This window comes from Miniopterus natalensis, chromosome 3, assembly GCF_054644295.1.
Source record: "Miniopterus natalensis isolate mMinNat1 chromosome 3, mMinNat1.hap1, whole genome shotgun sequence".
Classification (NCBI taxonomy): domain Eukaryota; kingdom Metazoa; phylum Chordata; class Mammalia; order Chiroptera; family Miniopteridae; genus Miniopterus; species Miniopterus natalensis.
Window position 1 is genome coordinate 85858578 of NC_142083.1, and position 21393 is coordinate 85879970.

General features: G+C 40.6%; 1 protein-coding gene across 2 annotated transcripts in view; it reads left to right on the forward strand.

Moving 5' to 3' along the window:
* Positions 1 to 5197: 5197 nt before the first annotated feature.
* Positions 5198 to 21393, forward strand: part of GSPT1 (G1 to S phase transition 1) — a 35739-nt gene continuing 19543 nt past the window's right edge. The window contains exons 1-5 of one of the 2 annotated variants that reach the window (XM_016197604.2): positions 5198 to 5766; positions 18951 to 18992; positions 19113 to 19154; positions 19891 to 20118; positions 21120 to 21153. In XM_016197604.2, coding sequence (XP_016053090.1) covers positions 5409 to 5766; positions 18951 to 18992; positions 19113 to 19154; positions 19891 to 20118; positions 21120 to 21153 — 704 coding nt within the window. In that variant the 5' untranslated portion in view covers positions 5198 to 5408. The remainder of the gene's footprint in view (positions 5767 to 18950; positions 18993 to 19112; positions 19155 to 19890; positions 20119 to 21119; positions 21154 to 21393) is intronic. The other variant, XM_016197605.2, reaches the window with a different exon arrangement.

The window sequence follows — 21393 nt, forward strand, 5'->3', positions numbered from 1 at the left end:
TCATTGATGCTTCTCTCTCTCTCTCCCTCTCCCTTCCTCTCTCTGAAATCAATAAAGATATATTTTAAAAAAATTAAAAATAAAAGCCTACCATAGAGAAATGGGTAAATAAAAAAGAGGTATAAACACAGATGGAATTACTCTATAGAGGCTAAAAGACAAACACATGAAGTGAAAGGTAGGTTTTATATATTATATGTAAACTTTAAAACCACACAGTGATCTTTCATTGATTTTTATGTTAAATATGTATATATGTTTTTATTATTTTTTAATTTTTTAAAAAATATGTTTTTGATCTCAGAGAGGAAGGGAGAGGGAGAGAGAGAGAAACATCAATAATAAGAGAGAATCATCAATCAGCTGCCTCCTACACACCCCCTACTGGGGATCGAGGCCAAAACCCGGACATGTGCCCTGAGCAGGAATTGAACCGAGACCTCTAGGTTCATGGGTCAATGCTCAACCACTGAGCCACACCCGCTGGGCTATGTACACATGTTTTTAAATAGATTAGATGGATCACATTAAATATATGATAGTAGTTGCCATTTTTGAGGGGCTAGAATGGGAGTGGGATGGGGTAAAAAAGTCAACACATATTGGAATTGTTTTATTTCTGGTCTTGAAACATGAAACAAGGTGATGAGATGTTAACAATGGACAATCTTGGGATTCTATGTAGGTATGTGAGTGTTTGTGATCCTTTGTACTACTCTATATTTATAAAACTCTCAAAGGTGGGGAAAAAAATCCCCCTTCCCCAGTCCTACCCCTGGCTCAGACAAATTTATTTAAGTAAGGCAGAAAAAACCTTTGGCAAAGATGGGAACTAAGGCTAAAGTCTGCACAATTGTAAGTGGGCTGTAAGAGTTCAGAAAACATAGTTTTTGTTAGTATGAGAGCTTTTAAACTTTTTATTTTGAAATAATTTGAGAAATAAGAAATTGCAAAAATATTATTACAAGAGGTCCCATGTATTCATCACCCAGCTTCTCCTCAATAGTAACATCTTACATATCTGTAGTAACACTAACAAAACAGGAAATTAATAGTGCTACAATAGAGCTAAGTAGATTCTACACCTTATTGGAATTTCATCTGTTTAACTTTTCTTTTATCTTTAATGTCTTTAAGTTATTTATTTATTTATTTTAATTTTTACAAAATATATCTTTATTGATTTCAGAGAGAGGAAGGGAGAGGGAGAGAGAGAGATAGAAACATCAATGATGAGACAATCATTGATCGGCTGTCTCCTGCACATGCCCGACTGGGGATGGAGCCCACAACCTGGGCATGTGCACTGACCAGGAATCAAACCGTGATCTCCTGGATCATAGATCGATGCTCAATTGCTGAGCCACACCTGGCCAGGCTGTCTTTAAGCTGTAAAACCAATTTGCTCATCTGTGGATGAATAAACAAGAATTGGTACATCCACACAGTGGAATATTACTTGGCCATAAAAAGGAATGAAGTACTGACATACCTGCTACAACATGGATGAAGCTTGAAAACATTATGCTAAGTGAAAAAAAGCCAGACACAAAAGGTAATATATTATTAAATTCCACTTTTATGAAATAACCAGAACAGGTACATTTTAGAAATAGAAAAGCGGTTACCAGAGGCAGGGAGGAGAGGAGAATGAAGGGCATGTTCCCAGGGGAATGGGAGTGATTACCGTGTTACCGTTTTCCTTGTGCCTAGATGGACACATCTTGGATCTAGACACAAGTAGGTGGTTACATAATATTGTGAATGCACTAAATCCCATTGAATTGTTCACTTTAAAATGGTTAACTTTATCTTATGTGAATTTCAGCTCAATAAATTTTAAGCAATTTGCTTAGTGTAGGAAAATCCAACCCTAAAAGTGTGGTAAAAAATTTCAATTTCTTCTCCTAGCTGCTTTCCTCTCCGCATCCATCCCACCCTACATATATACCTTCCATTAACTGTTTAATATGCAACTGTTTACACTTTTTAAAGTTTCAGAACATACAAAGAGATACATCTGTTTCTTTCTCTCCCAAATGTTTACTGAACACTTTATCCACTCACTCAATGTTGTGGGTGATGGGAACACAATAGCGAATAAGACAGACTAATGGAATTAATTTTCTAGTAGAAGGGGATCGGTAGTAAACATGGGAACGAATAACTTCAGATCATGACAAATGATGTGAAGAAATAAAACGGGGTGAGAGGGCAGAGAGTGACGTGGGTTGGTGGAGGGCCAGGGTGACCAGGAGAGGCCTCTGAGATGACACAACGTCTGAGCTGAATGATAACAAGGAGCTAGAAAGGTGACAATTCAGTAAAAGAACATATCAGGGAGAGGAAAAAAGTGGATACTTTCAAAGAAATAGGATTGTACTAGATACGTTGATACACTATATAGTCTACACATACTATATATCTTGCTTTTCTCCTGCTGTCATATATTAAAAATGAATTTCCATGTTGGCACCTAATCTGTTTAACCCTTTTTGACAGCTGCATATTATTCCATAATATTGATATAATATCACTTAGTTAACCATTTCCATGCTGATGAAATACAGGTTGTTTCCAGTTTGGAGCTATTGCAAAAATGTTAGAAAAGACAACATTTTACACTTGGGCTCGTATTTCTGTAGAAAGCATTTCCAGGGATGGGATGGTTACATCAGTGTCCACTTGTGTTTTCACCCACTAAAACCTGGGACAGCTGTGAGTTTTCCTAGCATCCTCGTGATCAGAAGCATGAAAAATAAATTCTTAGATTAAAAAAACAAAATAAAGGACTGTGTAGTTGACTAAAAGGGGCAAATACGAAGACCCTGATTCAGTTTACAGGTAGAATAACCAAGGAAGGCTAAGAAGACAGCAGAGAACAAAAGTCAGACACTCCTCGGAACGCCAGCTGGTGGAACCTGCAACGGGGCATGGGAATTATCTGCTGTGAAAGGGCTCAGACCTTGAACTGAACATAGCTTTGTGAAGTACAGTTGTTGTTAAGCTCACTCTGTGTGTGTATTCTTAGTCCTGTGTCTCAACAGCTCTAAATGGGTTTAAAAAAAAAAAAAAAGGCAGTACTATCCCAAACTCCCTATGGATTCACCCATTCATTCATTCAACATTAAGTTGCAATGGTAATTATCAAGAACTTCTCACTCTGGCTGGAGCAGTGCCTCAACCCTGGCTGGTCGAGGCTTTTGAAAACCAGTGGAGTGGAGTCTTTCCTGAGTATCTGTAATTATCCTACTCAGGTATATGGGAGTTAACGACATCGACTGCTTTTCTAAGCAGCAGCCTTAGCAGTTTCTGTCTTCGTCCCTAGGAAAAGCACCAGGCACAGAGAAACTCTAACTTAATTAGACGTGAAGAGTAGATCCATCAGGGCGGTCACCCAGCGCCCTGCGGGTGACACGTCTTGACTGTGACATCCAATGACAACGTGGTGGGGGGACAGTGAGGCTCATGATCTGAGTCAGCTGCTGGTGTTGACAATATTTTAGGAATAGGTTGGGGAGTGCAAATCTTGAGTGAGAAGGTTTATTTCACACACATTGTATTTTCTTCTTGTGAATGTGAGATAAAAATGTTTCTCTTCTTCAACAGCAAGGCAGGTCTGTCTCCCATATACATTCTCAGTAAACCTGAGGGCAATCACTTAATACCGGCTTTAAAGTGGGACATTCTTAAGAAAGGTGCGATTGGGCCTTCAGAGAACTACAGTGTGGCAGCCAGAGCCTAGTATTAATCAGAGGAATTCATTATCGTGGGGGTGGGGAGCGCCCGACAGGTTTCAGGGAGCGGGGACCACAGACCTGACGGGGAACCTGAAACCAGTCTCGTTAAAACCGAGGGATCTGGTTTCTTCACATTTCCCAAGTCTTATGGTTAAAGAAAAAAAAAAAAAAGGACACTTAAAATGTGCCAGTTTAATATTAAACCCAATTTCAAACCGCTTGAGTGTGGGACTTGTTTTAAAAGGTAACTGACAGCGTTGCGTGTGACCTGCCTCATTAGGCGGAGTTCTCACCTGACATGGGTTTAAAATTAAAATTCGCATCTAGATCTAGATTTCGGTCCCTAACATAGTTACTAAGAACCACCTGGCCCCGGTGCCCCCGCCTTTGCTCCTGAAGAGCAGGTTAGGGGCCCGTCTAGGCTCCGCTTTCCTCCGCCCGGCTCCCGCGGGTGACAGGGAACCCTGGCGGGCGCTGGGGGCCGGGTGGCTTCCCTACGTCTGCCTTTTTCACGCGGCGGCCTGACCTAAATGCACCTGCCCGCGTGCGACGCGGCGACAGCGCCCCGGGCAGGCGGGGGCGCGGACCCGCCGCCCCGGCCGCGGGCGGCGCCCACCCGCCCCAGCCGCCGGTGCCTCCGGGAAGGCGGCGATCCTGTTTATTTGCAGAGCCCTTGGCCGCAAGGACGAGGGGATGGAAAAGTTTGGGTGAAGGGTTTCAGTGACGAGGCGAACCGTGAGTCACTGAAAGTTTCCAGTTAACATGCCCCCGCCGGCCGCGCCCGGGCCCCAGCGCGTTACGAGCCGCCTCGCCGGGCCGGCTGTCAGGGCTCCGGGTGTTACCGCCTCTCTCACCGAACGAATACGCGGAACGAGAGACGCTCCGCGTCGGCTGCGAAATGTGGGGGGAACTCTGGCTGGGGGGGGGGGGAGAAGGGCGGGGGAAAGAAAGAGAACAGGTAGGCAAGGCAGCGAGAAAGAGGGGAGTGAAAAGAGGAGGGCGTTTTCAGGAGCTGAGCGCTTTCCCCCCCGCATCCTGTGCCTAACGGGACGAGGGGACCGCCCCCGCAGGCGGAAAGACCCGCGGAGCCGCGCAGGGCCGCCTCTGGGACCCCCTGCCCCCACTCCGTGACAGGTGGGGCCGCGGCGCCGCCGCCAGACCGCCGCTCCTCGCGCAGCCTGCCGGGAGCCGGGCCGCTTCCGGTTGCTCCGAGCCCCAGGACTTCGACTCCCGTCAGCCCCCGGGAAAACCGCAGCGGGATCGCGCGGACGCTGCCGGAACTCGTAGTTCCGTCTTCTGCAGCGCTTCATAGCCGGAAACGGGGACGCACAGGGAAGGGAACTACCAAGGCGAAGGTACGGGTGGCGGCGAGGGGTCAACCCGCGCCGGGCGTGGGGTTGGCGCTGAGGCTGTCGGAGGTGGTTGGGGTTGGGTGGGAGGAGATCCGCTCGCATACACGAGGAGGATTGAGCCGCCGCCGCCGCCGTCGTCGCCAGTGCGGAGTCGGAACTGGAGCTGCCGCCGCGACGACGCCGGGGTTTGTGTCTCTAGCCCTTGGCCCTTCTGCCTCGCCGCTTCTCAGGGTCAGCGCGGGCTGCTCCTTCTCGGCTGGTCGCCCCCGCCTCCATTTCCCGCCCTCTCTTCACCACACACACGGCCCCCCCGATCATGGATCCGGGCAGTGGTGGCGGCGGCGTCGGCGGCGGTGGGAGCAGCAGCGGCAGTAGCAGCAGCGACTCGGCGCCCGACTGCTGGGACCAGGCGGACATGGAAACCCCCGGGCCGGGCCCATGCGGCGGCTCTGGCGGCCCTTTGGGGGCAGCTGCGGTGGCTGAGGCCCAGCGTGAACCCCTCAGTGCGGCCTTCGGCCGGCAACTCAACGTCAACGCCAAACCCTTCGTGCCCAATGTCCACGCCGCCGAGTTCGTGCCGTCCTTCCTGCGGGTCCCGGCCCAGCCGCCGCCACCCCCGGCTGGCGCCTCCGCCAACAACCACGGAGCCGGCAGCGGCGCGGGAGGCCCTTCGGGTAAAGGGTCGGGACTCGGAGCAGCCCCGAAACGCGGGGGGAAGCCGGGCTGCGAGGGCGGGGGCAGCAGTCTGGGGGGCCTGAACCCACCTGGGATGGGGTGGGATGGGGTGAGGCGACGCGCCTCGCAGTGCGGGGGACTTGGGGCCCGGAGGCACGTGGGGCGCTGACAGCGGTATCGGGCGCCGGCAGTCTTGGGTGGGGCGGTACGGGGTCGGGGAGTCGGCCTGCGTGGGGTGGCCGCGGCGGAGGGCCGGGCGGGGCGGGAGAAGCGCGCCGGGAACACTGGCGTGTCCTGGGGCCTGCCCGCCCCCTCTGGGGGCCGCAGTTAACCCACTGAAAGTGGGAACCGTATGGAACGGAGAAGGGGCGGCGGCGGCGGGTCAGTCACACGAGGCCTAGGAGTGAGGACAGAGATGGAGTCAGGAATCTGTAGAGTGGGCGTTGAGAGGTCCGAGGAGTGCGGGAGGACGAATGCTCGAGTTTTCCCTTCACCTTAGGCCTAGGGGAGAGCGCGTCTCTTGGTGCAATTTCTATTATTGAAACTGTAATTACGTGTTAAATATCTGTGGCACCGAACCGGCCTGAAGGAATCCCAAGATGCATTGCAGTCTTGTGATCCGGCAGAAACTGTTGGCTATCAATACAAAGATCTTTTTCACCCTTAGCATTTTGTAAGCTTGTAAAGTTGACAAAATGTCACAAAGTTAAGAGTACTTCATTTAGTATGGGTAGGAAATTACATTAATTTGTGTGCCCTTTTTCTTAACTGGGACTTGGACCTTTCTCCGTCAGTGACAGGTTTAGAATTTTCAGTGCGTCAAAATCATTTACCTTATTCAGGTTGTTTGGTATAACTCACTTTCTCTGTGTTCCTGTGTCAGTAATTAGTCTATTCAGACACTTGAGCATTTGTTATAACTTAACAGTAGTCACGTGCCGTTCTGACCTTAGATAGTAGACACACTTTTTAAGTGGTTTCAAGTTCGGTCTTTAAAAATCTTCCTGTGTTTAGGGGCTGCTTCAGTGATAGCATGCTTTCAGGTACTGATTTTGTAGGAATATCAGATGAGTGAACTTAAGTATTCTCCCTGTATAAAAGGTGCTTATTTTAGGAACTGCCAGTATTAGCTTAAAGAGAAAAGGGGAAGGGCTGAATGTCCTTGCATTCTAGCCAGGGTATGGAACTGGATTATAGCTGTTCCCAGGAATTTGTGAGAACAGATTGTTGATTTCTCTTTAAAGTTCTATATTGTATTTCTTAGATAAGTGGACACCATAAAAATTTAGTTTCTTAAGAAACTTTTGCCACAATTTTCTTTCTACAGGCAAAAAGAGACTTTGGAGAAATACTTTTGCAAGTATGTACATATGTGAGCACACAGTTTGGATTTGGTTGTTTTATTGATTGGTATTTCTTTACTTGTGTGGGTGGCTGATGTTTTTCCCTTTGAACAAGGAAGCTTAGCTTTAATTTCTTTGCTTAGATCAAGCCATTTTGGCTACTTAAACTAGTCCACTTACCTTGCTCCTAAAAGTGCCTGTTTCCAGTTCCTTATCATGCAGGTCCCCTTTATCCAGACATTTTCTTTTCTGGTCCTCCCCCCTTACTCTGGAGCCAACAGCACCACTCTAGCTAGACCTATTTCCAGCCTAGCTACCTATCAGCCATCAAGGGACAGCCATCAGTCATCAAGGGACAGCTATCCTTAGAGCAGTGGTCTGGAATGGTGGTCATTGTTGAGTGACTAGGCATTACCTCTTACCAGGAGAACTTTTTGTCTTCCTGACATTTGCTAATTTACCGTTTTACTCTTCTTTTCTCTGTGACCTACTGGAAGTTTGAGATGTAAAAATGTATAGGGAATTGGTTGTAAAGAAAGCCCCTACATAATAGTCAGCTTTTTTTTTTTTTTTTTTTTTTTTTAAATCAAAGACCTATTTTGGTGTTACAGACTTTACCTACAAACTGTCAGTTAATGTTTTAAAAATTATCCTTTGTAGGATATCTATTTGAAAAATAATGGATTTTCTAAATTGAGGTCCTGAGTTATGTGGGACTGTTGGATTGCATGTTCCAGCCCATTCAAGTCCATAAAATACCATCAGAGCAGAAAACTGTGCTTGGAAGAAGCAGGGTAAAAAATGGAAATAGCACTTAGATTGAAATTTACAAAGGAGGAACCATAAAGTTTGCATTTTTTTTTTTTATAGTGAGGAAATAGATAGTAGGGCTAACATGTTTCTTTTTGTTAAGCCATAGCTGAAATTTGTGGTGGATGTGTTTTTAAACTAGCTACCAGGAGTGCTCTTGAAGGAATCTAGAGATAGAGCACTAGAATGAATGACTTTTAAAATATGTCTGTCTAGGATGAATGTCATTTCTCCTGAAAACAGGCTAGTTTCTTTTTTCTCTTTTAAAAAATATTATAGGGGCGCCTTGAGCCATCAGTAGAGGAAGATGCCTTTGTATAAAGTGTCATCCACCTTCACTGGAAGGCTGTTGGTGATGCCTATTTCCAGCCATCCCAACTTGGGATTCAGTGTTGACCTTGTGTCTCTTTGAAAATTTAATATAGGGTTCCAAAGACATGATTAAGTAGAACCTATTTAGAATGAATTGAACTAATTCATTTTAGTTCAGTTCTCTACAGATCCAAGTAAATTGGCTAAGTAATGCTCTTTAAAGTAGGGATCCTAAAATGAATGGAAATATAGAAGACAAGGGTTACATATATTAGAACAAACATTTTCTATGCTAGAATGTACTTAATTTATGCTCCAGTTTGCACCTAGTTCAGTCTCTTCCCCACCCCCCCAGTAAATGAGAAACAGGTTTAGCAGTGTTAATCAGGGTTACTTGGTGTCTTGGCCTATTTAGACTGCTATAATAAAATATTACAGCTGATAAACAATAGACATTTATTGCTGGTAGTTCTGGAGGCTGGAAGTCTGAGATCAGGGTGCCAGTCTGGTTGGGTGAGGGCCCTTTTCTAATTATTAGACTGTTGACTTTTTGTGTCCTCATGGCAGCAGGGGCAAGGAAGCTCTCTGCTGCCCCTTTTGTAAAGACACTAATCCCATTCATGAGGGTGCCACCTTCATGATCTCGGGACCTCCAAAGGCCCCACCTAATACTATCATTTCAGGAGTTGGGATTTCAATTTAAGAATTTGGGGTGGGGGTGGGGCACAAATATTCAAACCACAGCACTTGGATTTAAGGGCAGCCAAGAGCATCTCAAGTAATGGTGTAAATGCCCTTTCCACCGTTCTACCCTCAACACCTCTCAAAACTCTGCCATTAAAAAATTAAGTATAGAATAAAACCAGCAGTCCTCAGAGGAAGATTAATCTCCAAAATGTAGCACATTGTACTGTGGAACATGAATTTTAAAGAGAAATGTTTGTTTTGTAGTGCTTGGTTTTTACTGAATGCCTGTATGTGGGGGAGGGATTTTTTTTTTTAAAAGATGACTGAGATATTTATATAGCATGAAATCCACCTTTTAAAAATGTACTGTTCAGTGGTTTTTAGTATACTCACAAAGTTATGCAACAATCATTACTTAGTGGATGCTTATTAATCACTGAATAGTCGCAGAGGTGATTGTCTTTGGGGCTCCAGAATCAAAGTAGTAATGCTTGTTTCCTCCAGAAGGACTCTTAAACTTTATTATTAAACATTACCTGTTGACTTATAGATAAGTTTAGATAGGTAAGGTTTTCCTCTAAGACTGAAATTCCTGCAATACCAAGTCTTATATACAGGATTTTTCAGGCTTCTTTGGGACAGTTAATGGAATAGAGTGAGCAGAGTAGATCAGGGAAAAGTGTGGTTCCTGAAGTCTTTTTTGTTGTTAATTCTCACTGAAGGATATTTTTCCTGTTGATTTTTTTTAGAAAGGGAAGAAGGGAGAGAGAGAGAGAAAAAGAGAAATTGCTGTGAGAGAGACACATTGATTGGTTGCCTCCCTGATGGGGCCAGGGATGAACCTGCAACCCCAGGTATGGTGTTCTTGAATGGGAATTGAACCTGAGACCCTTTGGTGTTCCAGCCAGTGCTCTAACCACTGAGCAAGACTGGCCAGGGCGGTTGTGGGTTTTTCCCCCCTGTCTTGATTTACTGATTATTAGATTATTGGATTTGGGTTCTTGTTTCATGATTTTACGTGCTTGAATAACTTGAGCAGGAGGATTTAGGGAACTAGTGCTGTGCCATGTTGAACAGTTGTTTATAAAATGTTAGAAATTTTGATTGGGAATAAACTATTTCGAGCAGGCTTTATTTAGTGCAGTGAGTACATAGCTTTTTGCATTCTTTTGTCCTTTATTTTTCACCTTTTCTGGAATTGTACTGTATGAAAAGGCAGCAATTAAACTTTATCGGCGAGTTAGGGAAATATTGTAGAGGTCAGATTTTAAGCCTTGTTTTGCTTGCTTTCATTTGCTGGGGAGGAAATGTTCTAGTGTTGAAATAGTATTGTCTTTCTGGTTGAAGAGAAAGGAAAAAGGAGATTGGATAACCTTATGGGGATGAGCTAGCAGTATTAGAATGAAAATTTTTGAATGTGAGTCACTCGTTTTGCTCAGATATATGTATAACAACTAATGAAATGCCTACAGAATGCAGGATGCTGTTCTAGGCACTTGAAATAACAGCACCAAGATGAATAAATTGTCCTCAAGGAGTTAGAAAGGGATCAGATATACTCTAATGGAAGACACAACATTGTAAGAGGGGCATACAGAGGGTGCAGAGGGCTTTGAAAGCTGAGATGAGTAATTGTTCACAGGTTCCTTTATGTAAATAATTTCAGTCTCGTCACCCTAATCATAAAACTAAAGATCTATTTTTTAAGTGCTGTGAATACCTTAAGTTTTTTAAGTATGCTAGGAATTTGCTAGAGTTAAATATTCGTTATCTTTTTACACTACTTGTCTATTAAACAGCAGTGAGTTTGGTTACTGTAATTCTGACTAGTGTATCTGTGATTCACGTTAATTTAGAATTTCATCATTCTACTCATAGTTCTTAGAAATCTTTGGGAAGCAAAAATTTGTTCACTGGTTGAAGGTTCTTGATTGTTCTGAGGTCCTCAAACTCCTTTTTTAGCTGTCAATTGTTGATTCATATCAAAGCTTCTTCAAAGTTTTGTCCTTGTTTTCAATAAATTTTAACAAAGCATGGCTGTACTATGTATTTGTTTTTGTTTGTTTTTTCATAAATGGTTTTGTTCTAAGGAAATTTACAGTGGAACCTCGGTTCTCGAACTTAATTCATTCCAGAAGGCTGTTCTGAAAACCAAAGCATTTTTTCTCATTAAAAATAATGTAACTTGAATTAATTTGTTCCAGACCCCCAAATGACTCCATTTTAACCTTTCTTATATACAGTACATATCTAATTTACTGTTTAATCTATAAATATTTTAAAAACAAAAAGGACACGAAAATTTAACAAAGGAAATTAAATGTACAGTAAAAAATGAAAGTTTTATAATAAGCAGCAACAGAAGCAAAAAACCATGAAAATATTCACAGCACAATTTCCTGATGTGTACTGACTCATACTCGTACATTCTCTCCTTTGTCGTCTGAGAGACGCATGACTGACTATTCATACACGTATCAGCATGAAAGGGTTGTCCTTTGAGAAGTGAATTGTTCAAGATGGGAGATGTTCGAGAACCCTGGTTTGACTGTGGTTATGATCCTCCAAGCTGAACCAGTACCCCATCATAATTTTGCTTTCTAGGTGAGAGAAACACTTAGTAAGGATTTTTTGAGCATCTTTCCCTGGCCTAGCCTGAGCTGCCACGCCAAATTCCAAACCAGGTTATTGTATGTCAGTTTACTTGGAACAAGCAAAAAGTGCATACCTTAGAATGTCATTGGGGCAATTTCCTGGTTGACTTTCTATAGAACTCTAATAGGTTATCATACTAAGCAGTCTATGTTCATCTCCTTTGGTGGTTTATTTTGGTTGCAGATGGGTGTTTTTCTATTATCTTTGTATCTTATTGGGGCTGTCTGAAATGGTTTTGTATTTTATTTATTTAAAATGTATATCTTTATTGATTTCAGAGAGAGGAAAGGAGAGATAGAAATATTAATGATAAGAGACTTGTCTGTCATTGATCGGCTGCCTCCTACATGCCCCCGACTGGGGATTGAGCCCGCATGTGCCCTTACCGGGAATCGAACCTCAATCTCCTGGATCCTATGTTGATGTTCAGCTGTTGAGCCACACCCAGCTGGGCTGGTTTTGTATTTAAAATACACCTCAGATTGTTTTATATGGAATATAAAAGAATAAGTAAGACTATCTTTTAGGATTGTTTGAAAAATACAGTGGAATTTTAGTTACTCTACAGAAAGTCTGATCAGGTTGTGGCATTGCTTTAGTGACTGAATAAATAGGTTCTTAGACTGTTAGGGATGGAAATGAACCTAGCAGTAATATAATCTCCTTATTTTCGGATAAAGAAACAAGCCTGGAGATGCTAGGTAAATGCCTAAGGTCACTCACAAGAGTTAATGACAGTTGAATCTACAATCCAAATTTGACAACTGCTAGTTTAGTACTCTCTCCACCACACCATGCTGTTTAATAATGGAAAATAGGGCATGTCAAAAGCTAATTACTACAAACTATTGTACATTTTCTGAGAGTGGCCTTGGAATTTGCCTTTCTTATATTTCATCCCCCCCCCCCCCCCCCCAGTTTTCTGATACGCTTTTTAAAAAAACTTACTGATTTTATTGGAGTGACATTGGTTAATAAAATTATATAGGTTTCAAGTGTACAATTCTATAATACATCATCTGTATACTGTATTGTGTGTTCCCCACCCCAAGCCTTATATTTCATTCTTAAAAGTTTTTGTAATTATGGGGCTTTGAAATGCTTGTTGTGATAAGTTTACTGAGCAGTTACCACATGCTTAATATGCCCATATCTTCACAACAATCTCTTGAGGTATAGGGACTGCTGGCCCATTTACAGATAAGAAAACTAAAGCTCAGAAAGCTAAGTAAATTATGGAGGTGACATACAGGAATAAATGGAGGAGCTAGGATTAAAATCTGGGTCTGATTTCAAAGCTTAGTCTAGTAATAGTGACTGTGCTAGTCCTTTCCTTGTGATTTGATATTAAAAGATCTTTCTAGTTGAGACACTTTCAGAATCTGCCTATGAGTTTGTGGACTATTGGCTCAGGCACAGTCTCCATGTTGCAGAGTGATATTGTCATAAGTAGGCAATGTTCTAATTTAATATTTTGAAATTGTTTCTTCCTACATTTTAGGAAATGGTGACGGAAAATAAACACCTCTGTGCACTGTCTGTAGCATTGTGCCTTTTTATTTTGAGAGTATTAGATAATTAAGGCAACACTGCGGATATTTATATGTGTTCTGTGGTCTTTTCTTTCTGATCTTTTTTTTTTTTTTTTTTTTTTAATATGTCTTTATTGATTTCACAGAGACAAAGGGGGAGAGGGAGAGAGAGAGGGAAAGAAACATCAATGATGAGAGTCATTGACTGGCTGCCTGCAGCCGTCGTCTCCCTGCAACCCAGGCATGTGCCCTGACTGGGAATCGAACCACGACCACCTGGATCATAGGTCAATGCTGAACCACTGAGCCACACCGGCCAGGCTGATGTGTTCTTTAATCTCTTGAATACTGTGTTTCTCTATTGCTTCTTAGAAAACTGCACATATAAAATTGTTTTTACTCTATTTAAGCTAATGGAAATTCAGTAAACATAGATAGATGTTAGGGATGGTAAGAAAAGTGAAGTGATAAGGTTACAAGGAGCCTAGTGAGCTATGAAAATCAAAAGAAAACTGGTGGTTAATTCGGTAAAAAAATCAATTGTATATTTATCCTATATAGTGCACTGTGCAGATCTGTGGAGACTACAAGAGTAGAGAGAAAAGTCTCCATATTTCAGAAAACCACAGTCATTCTATCACAGTCATTCTGGACATATGTAATCTCCCAGGGATCAAGAACTAAGATATGTATGTGGGACCTATAACTGAAAGAAGGGTCATATCTTAGAGGATTTCAGAAGAGAGATCATTAGTCCTTCAGGGTGGTGGGATGGGTGGGGAGTGAGATAGAAGTGGAAAATCAGGTAAGAGAAATTTGTACTATGTGAGAACCACATGTGGCTATTTAAGTTAAAATAAAATTTAAAAATTTAGTTCTTCCTCCACAGCAGTCATCTTTCAAGTGCTTAATAATCACATGTGGCTAGTGACTGTTATATTACAGCACAGATATAGAACATTTCCATGCAATGTAAGACACTTGGGACATCTGTGACAGCACTGAAGTTGTTTTTGTTTTTTCTTTAATGAACACACCATTTACCTAATAGGACTAAGAAATTTAGTTAGGATGGCTTCTTTAAATATCCCTGTTTAGTGTGGAAAAAGATTAAAGATTAGTTTTATATCTAAAGCAGTACAAATTTAAATTGCTGATTTATGAAATATATGGATTAAGCACTTTTCAAGGATTGGCCAAACATTTGTGTTTAAAATGGTACCTAGAATCACATCATGGCTTTCATTACCTACCATGTGTATGCTGAAGTCCTTTCATCCCTGGTCAAATCTTTAAAAATTTGTATATCCTTTTCAAAAATTTAGACGAAATCTGCATAATATAATATTAACCATTTTAAAGCGAACAGTTCAGTGGCATTGAATACATTCACAGTGTTATACAATTATCACCGCTGTCTAGCTCCAAAATATTTTTGTCACCCCAAAAGGAAACCCTCTGGCCATGACCGGCATCGCTCAGTGGTTAGAGCATCAGCCTGTGCACCGAGGGATCATGGGTTTGATTCCTGGTCAAGGGTGCATACCTGGGTTGCAGGTTCAATCCCTGGCCCCAACTGGTGCCAGACGCAACCGATGGATGTGTCTCTCTAACATTGATGTTTCTCTCTCTTTATCTCTCTCCTCTTCTCCCCCATCCCTCTCTCCTTCCCTTCCACTCTCTAAAAAACCAAAACCAAAAACCAATGGAAAAAATATCCTCTGGTGAGGATTAACAAAAAAAAGAAACCCCTACCCATTAAGCAGTTACTCCCCCATTTCCCTTTCCTCCCATCTTCTGGCAACCACCAATCTGCTTTGTCTCTGAATTTACCTATCTGAATATTTATATAAATGGAATCATACAACATGTGACCTTTTGTGTCTGGCTGGTTTATTTCACTATGGTCGTTTGTTTCTAACGAACAACTTAGAAATCCAAGTTGTCATCTGTTTAAACTACTGTCAGTCTTGTGTTAAAATTTTTGCACTTCTTGTTTTATAATTTGTGGTAATATACCTAGTATCACAGCCAGTTCATCAGTCTTCCTTTATCACAGATAATAGTATCAGTTTCTCTTTTCAGTTGGGGTATGACAGTTTTATTGAAAACTGGTACACTCAGCCTAGCCAGTGTGGCTCAGAGGTTGAGCATTGACCTATGATCCAGGAGATCATGGTTCAATTCCGGAACCTGGGTTTCAGGCTCAATCCCCAGTATGGGGCATGCAGGAGGCAGCCAATCAATGACTCATTGATCTTTCTCCCTCTCTCCCTCTCCGTTCCTCTCTTTGAAATCAATAAATAAATATTTAAAAAACAAAAAAACCCTGGTACACTCAGATAACTTTTCCACTTAATTAGAATTGTTCCTTTTTTGAATACCTGATAAGGGTGTGTTTCTGAACATGGAGATACCACTGGAAGATATGAAACCATAATTTCATCCCTTAGGAGGTTTACTAACTTCTCTTTCACTAGCAGATATGAACCATGCAGGATCTGAGAAGTCAAGCTCTAATTAGAATAGTCATCTCTTTGCTAACCATGAACAATGACTTTGGGTCTAGTAGAATTTTAAAGCCTCTGCTCATTAGTAGTAAAATCTGGATGTGGTATGCATTATGAATAAGACCAGAGTAGAATGAACAAGAGAAGGTTGCTTGTGCATGTGTGAAGACTAGGTACAACTATATTGAGTTTACATTTAAAGAACATTTTGCTATATAGTGGTACCTTGGTTTTCTAATGTAATCCGTTCTGGAAGACCGAGTTCTGAAACATTTGAAAACTGAGGGATCCACAGCCAACAGCTAGGCCTCAGGATCTTGCTCTCAGCGGAAGCCATGTGGCATGTTCGGACTTCCAAGGCATGTTCGAAAACTGGAGCATTTCCTTCCGTTTATGGCGTTTGTAAACTGAAGTGTTTGTCAACAGAGACATTCAAAAACCAAGGTACCACTGTACAGTAGCTGTTATTTTTCTGGCTCATTATTCCAAAACACCCGTTGACAAATGTTGCGAAGGTTTATAATGTGATCCATCACCTGAATTTTTTCCAACATAATGAAACTGGGCAACTTCTTTTGAGCCCTTTAATATCATCATCACCTGTATATTACGCACTTTTTATTTTTTTCCAGTACAATTTACATTCAATATTATTTTGTATTAGTTTCAGTATATTAAGCATTATATTGCTTGTGGTACTTAACTCTCTGCCTCTGTGAGAAATGAGCTTTACAAATTTAAGACAAACATATTATAAATGTAGGCCGTTTTGGAAAATAAAACTGAACAGATTTTTCATTATGCTGCATTATGCAGCCATGTGGAGGTGGTCTCAAGACTGATGTCACTGTCCTAAGAAGTACCTTACAGCTTTATGCATGTACAGTATCGTATATGTGTAAATCTAAGAGTTGGTTCTAGAACTAGGTGATCCAGTTGTATGTACTACTTAGTTTTGAAAAGCTCAGTTACAGTTTGGGGGCTCTCTTATTAGGTGATGGAGGGGGAGCCCACCATACCAGTTGTCTCAGTCTTTTTCCTGCTTAAAATATACTTGTACATAATAACTTATTCAGTTTATGTTTATTGACTGATTTTCAACAGAGTCTGTTTGAGGGAAAGGCAAGATGTCACTTGTATAACTTGGAAAAGCCCAGTTGAGTCTGATATTTCTGTATGTTAGATGGTAGTAATTACAGTATTTCATAGGGTTTTGTTTAAATGAGATAGCAGTCAGCACATAAAAGCTCAATAAAGCCCTGGCCGGTTGCTCAGTGTTTAGAGCTTTGGCCTGGAGACGGAAGGATTGCAGATTTCATTCCCCTCCCTGGTTGGGGTTCAGTCTGGGTTCGTGTAGGAGGCAACCAACAGATGTCTCTCTCATGGATGTTTCTACTCTCTCAGAATCATTGGAAAAAAATATCCTTGGGTGAGGATTAACAAAACAGAACAAAACAAAAAACAAAGCTCAATAAAAATTAGTTGGAGTTAGGGTAACTTGCCACACCACCATCTCTGGTGTATCAGTTTGTGAGTGCTTGGTATCCCTGTCTGGCCTATAATAGATACTCAGTATATGTTAGTTGATAAAATTTAGTTGATACTCAGTACATGTTAGGGGTGAAGACTATCATTTGTTGACTGTCTGCTAGGTGCCAGGAGTTATTTAATTGACACTAAACAAATGTATTTTTTTCATTTAATTCTCAACAACCCTGTCAGGTGCATGGCATGTCATTTCTATAATTCCAATGAAATAATTGCATCTCACAACTTGGTAGTGACAAGCCACGATTTAAAGTCAGGAGTTGGGTTAGTTCTAGCCTCTTAACACTATTCTATGCTGCCTCCTCCATCTCTAGGGTGGCATATGAACTTTATTCACTTAGCACTACCTGGCTTCCTCTCAAAATTGAATATTTTTTCCTTACCTTATCCATAAACTTTGCTTTGAAATAGGAAAATGAAAAAAGGTTAATCTCTGTTATGTCTGACGTACAATTCTTGTTCCCTTCTAAACCTAGCTGAAATGATTCCCCCTGGCCCTCCCAGTTTCTGTGACATAGGTTGGGGTCATCTTAAATGTTTCACTCTTTCTTCCTACTCCTGGTTTGATGTTGCATCTATTATCTGTGCACTTACCCCCACCTCTCTAGTTTTACTGCTCAGTTATCATAATGGCATGCTTTCTTGTGCTAGTGATGTTGGTCTTTCTGCCTGTAGTGTCTTTCCTTCTCTGGTTCATCTATATACTACCATAGAATGATCTTCCTAAGTGGTACTCGACATGCCACTTCTATCACAAAACCTTGATTGCCCTTTACCTTTTAGGGACAGGAAATTGCTTTCTTCAACACTTGGTGTATTGAAGGCTGGGCTCAAAACCTTTTCTTAACTCTTATAGGTGTATTACTTTCTGGGCAGTGCTTTTATTTTATTATTTTTAATTGAATTTATGGGGGTGATAATGGGTTAAAATTAGGTTTCAGGGGCACAATTCTGTCTATAATACATTATCTGTATATTGTATTGTGTTCACCACTCCAAGTCAAGATTCTTTCCATCACCATTTATTCCCCCTTTACCTTTTCCTATCTCCCTGGTCCCCTGGGCAGTGATTTTAAATGAGTTTTGCTGGTTATGAATTATTCTTTATTATTTGATGTGTAGGATTCATGTGACTTCAAATTCTTTGATGTCTTTTTGTATTTTGCAAATTCTTTAAAGCAGGGACACTTTCATATTGGAGTATCATTTAGGTTTATTAGATATAAAAAAATTAAACATAGTTGGGTAACAGTATACATCTCTTCTAGTGATTTTCATAAGATTTGCAGTGTGGAAATTGGATTGTTGCTTGATCTTAGAATTCTAACATAGGACAAAACTTGCATCATTGTAATTGCCTTTCTGAGATGTTGTCTAGGCCTGTACATAGTTCGAGGATTTTATCTGAAATCCTTTATTTTATTGGTATCAAATATAATTTATTCGAGGATCTTAATGATAACATGATTATAGAATCTTAAAAGGGCTAATTTAGAGAAGTGATGTGTATTCGTTGAGCAAAATCTTACTAATTTGATCTGTGCTGAGCAACAGATTACTTTTTAATTATATCTGTGAAGGAAAAGTTTATGAAGCAAATTAAGAGAATAAGCATGCTTTTATGAATATATTTCAGCTAATTTTTTTTAGAGTAGGTTAAACAGAGACTTCTAATTGGAAAACCTGAGTTAGCTGTCATTGGTCTGAATTATTGAGGCTTTTGTTGTTTTGAACTTCTGTTTTTAATAGGTCTTAATTTTTAAAAGAACTTATTTCTATTAAACAGCACCTGTGGAACCTTCTCAAGAGGAACAGTCGTTGTGTGAAGGTAATTTTCTATGATATGACTCTTTTACTATTTAATTTGAGAAAACATTAAGTTGTGTAATGGTGTGTAAAGCTAGATGTTGTTTTGTAAATATATATTATATCTCAATTTCTTGTCTAGGTTCAAATTCAGCTGTTAGCATGGAACTTTCAGAACCTGTTGGTAAGAAAATTTCTGACCATATTAATACAGTAATAAGAAACTCTTTCACTCTCAAGATTTAAGGTGCAAATGTAAGTGTTATGATTATTGTAATGCCTACATTTAAAACTGACATTGAGTCTTTGCTATGAAGATTTAGAAAGTAAAACTAACTGGGTATTAACACTGCTGTGATAAATTTATTGATTGCAAATATAAAAGAATTGAGTGGAGGAATGTTAAAGTCCGTTTAAATAGTTGTATCTGTACCATTTACTTTGTGAAAAATTTTCCTCCCTTTTGTAACTTTATTACTCTTAAGGGTTTCATATTCCCAAGGTGATTAATAAAGTTGATGCCAAAGTTATTACTTGCAGAGGAAAAAGAAATGATCTAAATTCTTTCACACTTTTCCTATGTTCTGATTTAAAATTTTCCCCTTTTTCTACTGTCAGGGCATCTTGACACTGGAAGAACAGGGCTGTTAGGAATGTTAGATCTCCTGCTTACATAGTTGTTTGTCCTTATGAAAATGAAACTTTGTTAAAATAGCAATCTCTCGTAGTTTCTGAGTCAGAGTTCTGATGTCAGCAGTGAGGCCAGCTTGAAAGCTATTATCCATTTCTGTTATGAAAGATTTTCTTGCTTATGTGTCACTAGACATTAGGAAATGGAACTAGTTTCATTTATTGTTTGAAAGTACCTGTATATGTTACAAATCTTTTTTAGAACACTAAGTTAAAATGCCTTATTTCAGTAGAAAATGGAGAGACAGAAATGTCCCCAGAAGAATCATGGGAGCACAAAGAAGAAATAAGTGAAGCAGAGCCAGGGGGTGGTTCCTTGGGAGATGGAAAGCCCCCAGAAGAAAATGCCCAAGAAATGATGGAGGAGGAAGAGGAAATACCAAAACCTAAGTCTGTGGTTGCACCACCAGGTGCTCCTAAAAAAGAGCATGTAAATGTAGTATTCATTGGGCATGTAGGTAAGTTACTCATAGCTATCATAAGAAATGATCAAAGCTATTGGACACATAAAACAGAACATCTTATTTAGTAACTTGGAGATGTTTAGTGAAACAACTGTAATTTGCTAGATTATTTAGCTGACAGAAAATTGCCAACAAACACTTTGTTCTCAAAGGGTGGACAGTTGAGAACAAATTTTGTAATGGCATAGAAGCTGGAAGAAAATAAGCTTCAGTATACTTGTATATAATGTGTAATTAGTCTATAGTCCACTGATGATGGCTGAGCATATTATGACATCTGTTAATATCCTAGGGAATGTGCCTTTTTTGTGTGTGAACTTAATTTTATGGTATTAACCATACCTAGGTAGTTCAGTGTTGTGGGACATGAGAATTAGTAATTTGGAGTCAGGTTGCTGATTTAGCACCTACCACCCCCACCCATCTGATTTACTAAAATATTTAATCATTTTGACCTATCCCCAAAATTGTGAGAAGAAAATAATACAATTATGTGCCCTCTTTTCTTTTCCTTTATCTCTGCCTTCCCCTGAATATAACGATACACTACTCTGTTTTTAGTAGCAAAGACTCCTTTGTATAGGAACACTTACCTCTGCTAAAAATGAAAGGCAGACTACCTAAATGTAGTTACAGCTCTTGGCTACTTTTGCTGTCCTCTAAGGCTCCCCTTAGGTAATTTATATTCATTTGAGGCTGAAGGTCAGGGAACAATCTGTTCAAAAATTCTTTCTTTTGTTCTTTATCAGTAAAGTAGTTCTAAATCATTATTGAGCTGGAAGGGGACTTAGCAGCTTCCTTTTCCAAGGGCCGAGGTAACTAACCATGGGCTTTTGCCCTAGAGTCCTACAGTTTCTGTTACTCTTGCAAGATTTAATTATAGTATATGCTAAACCCATATCTTTAGTTCTGTTAAGTGTATATATTAGTTGGCTTTTTAAAATATTTTTTTACACCTATGCGTTGCATATTGTTGATGATGATGTTACTTTTAGATGCTGGCAAGTCAACCATTGGAGGACAAATAATGTAAGTATTTTTTTCTTAAATAATAGAGTTAACTCAATTGAATGAATTTTGGGAATTATGAACATTCATAAAATCATACTAAGATGATAAAACAGATTACCCCAAGTTAAGAAAAATTAATAATAATGGCATTACCTGTAAGGAAGGCTGATTTGCATGTTGTTAGTATTTTCTGATGGGTTATAGGCTATCGCTAAAATTCTTTTGTTAATCACTGTCAGACTCTCATGTAACATGAAT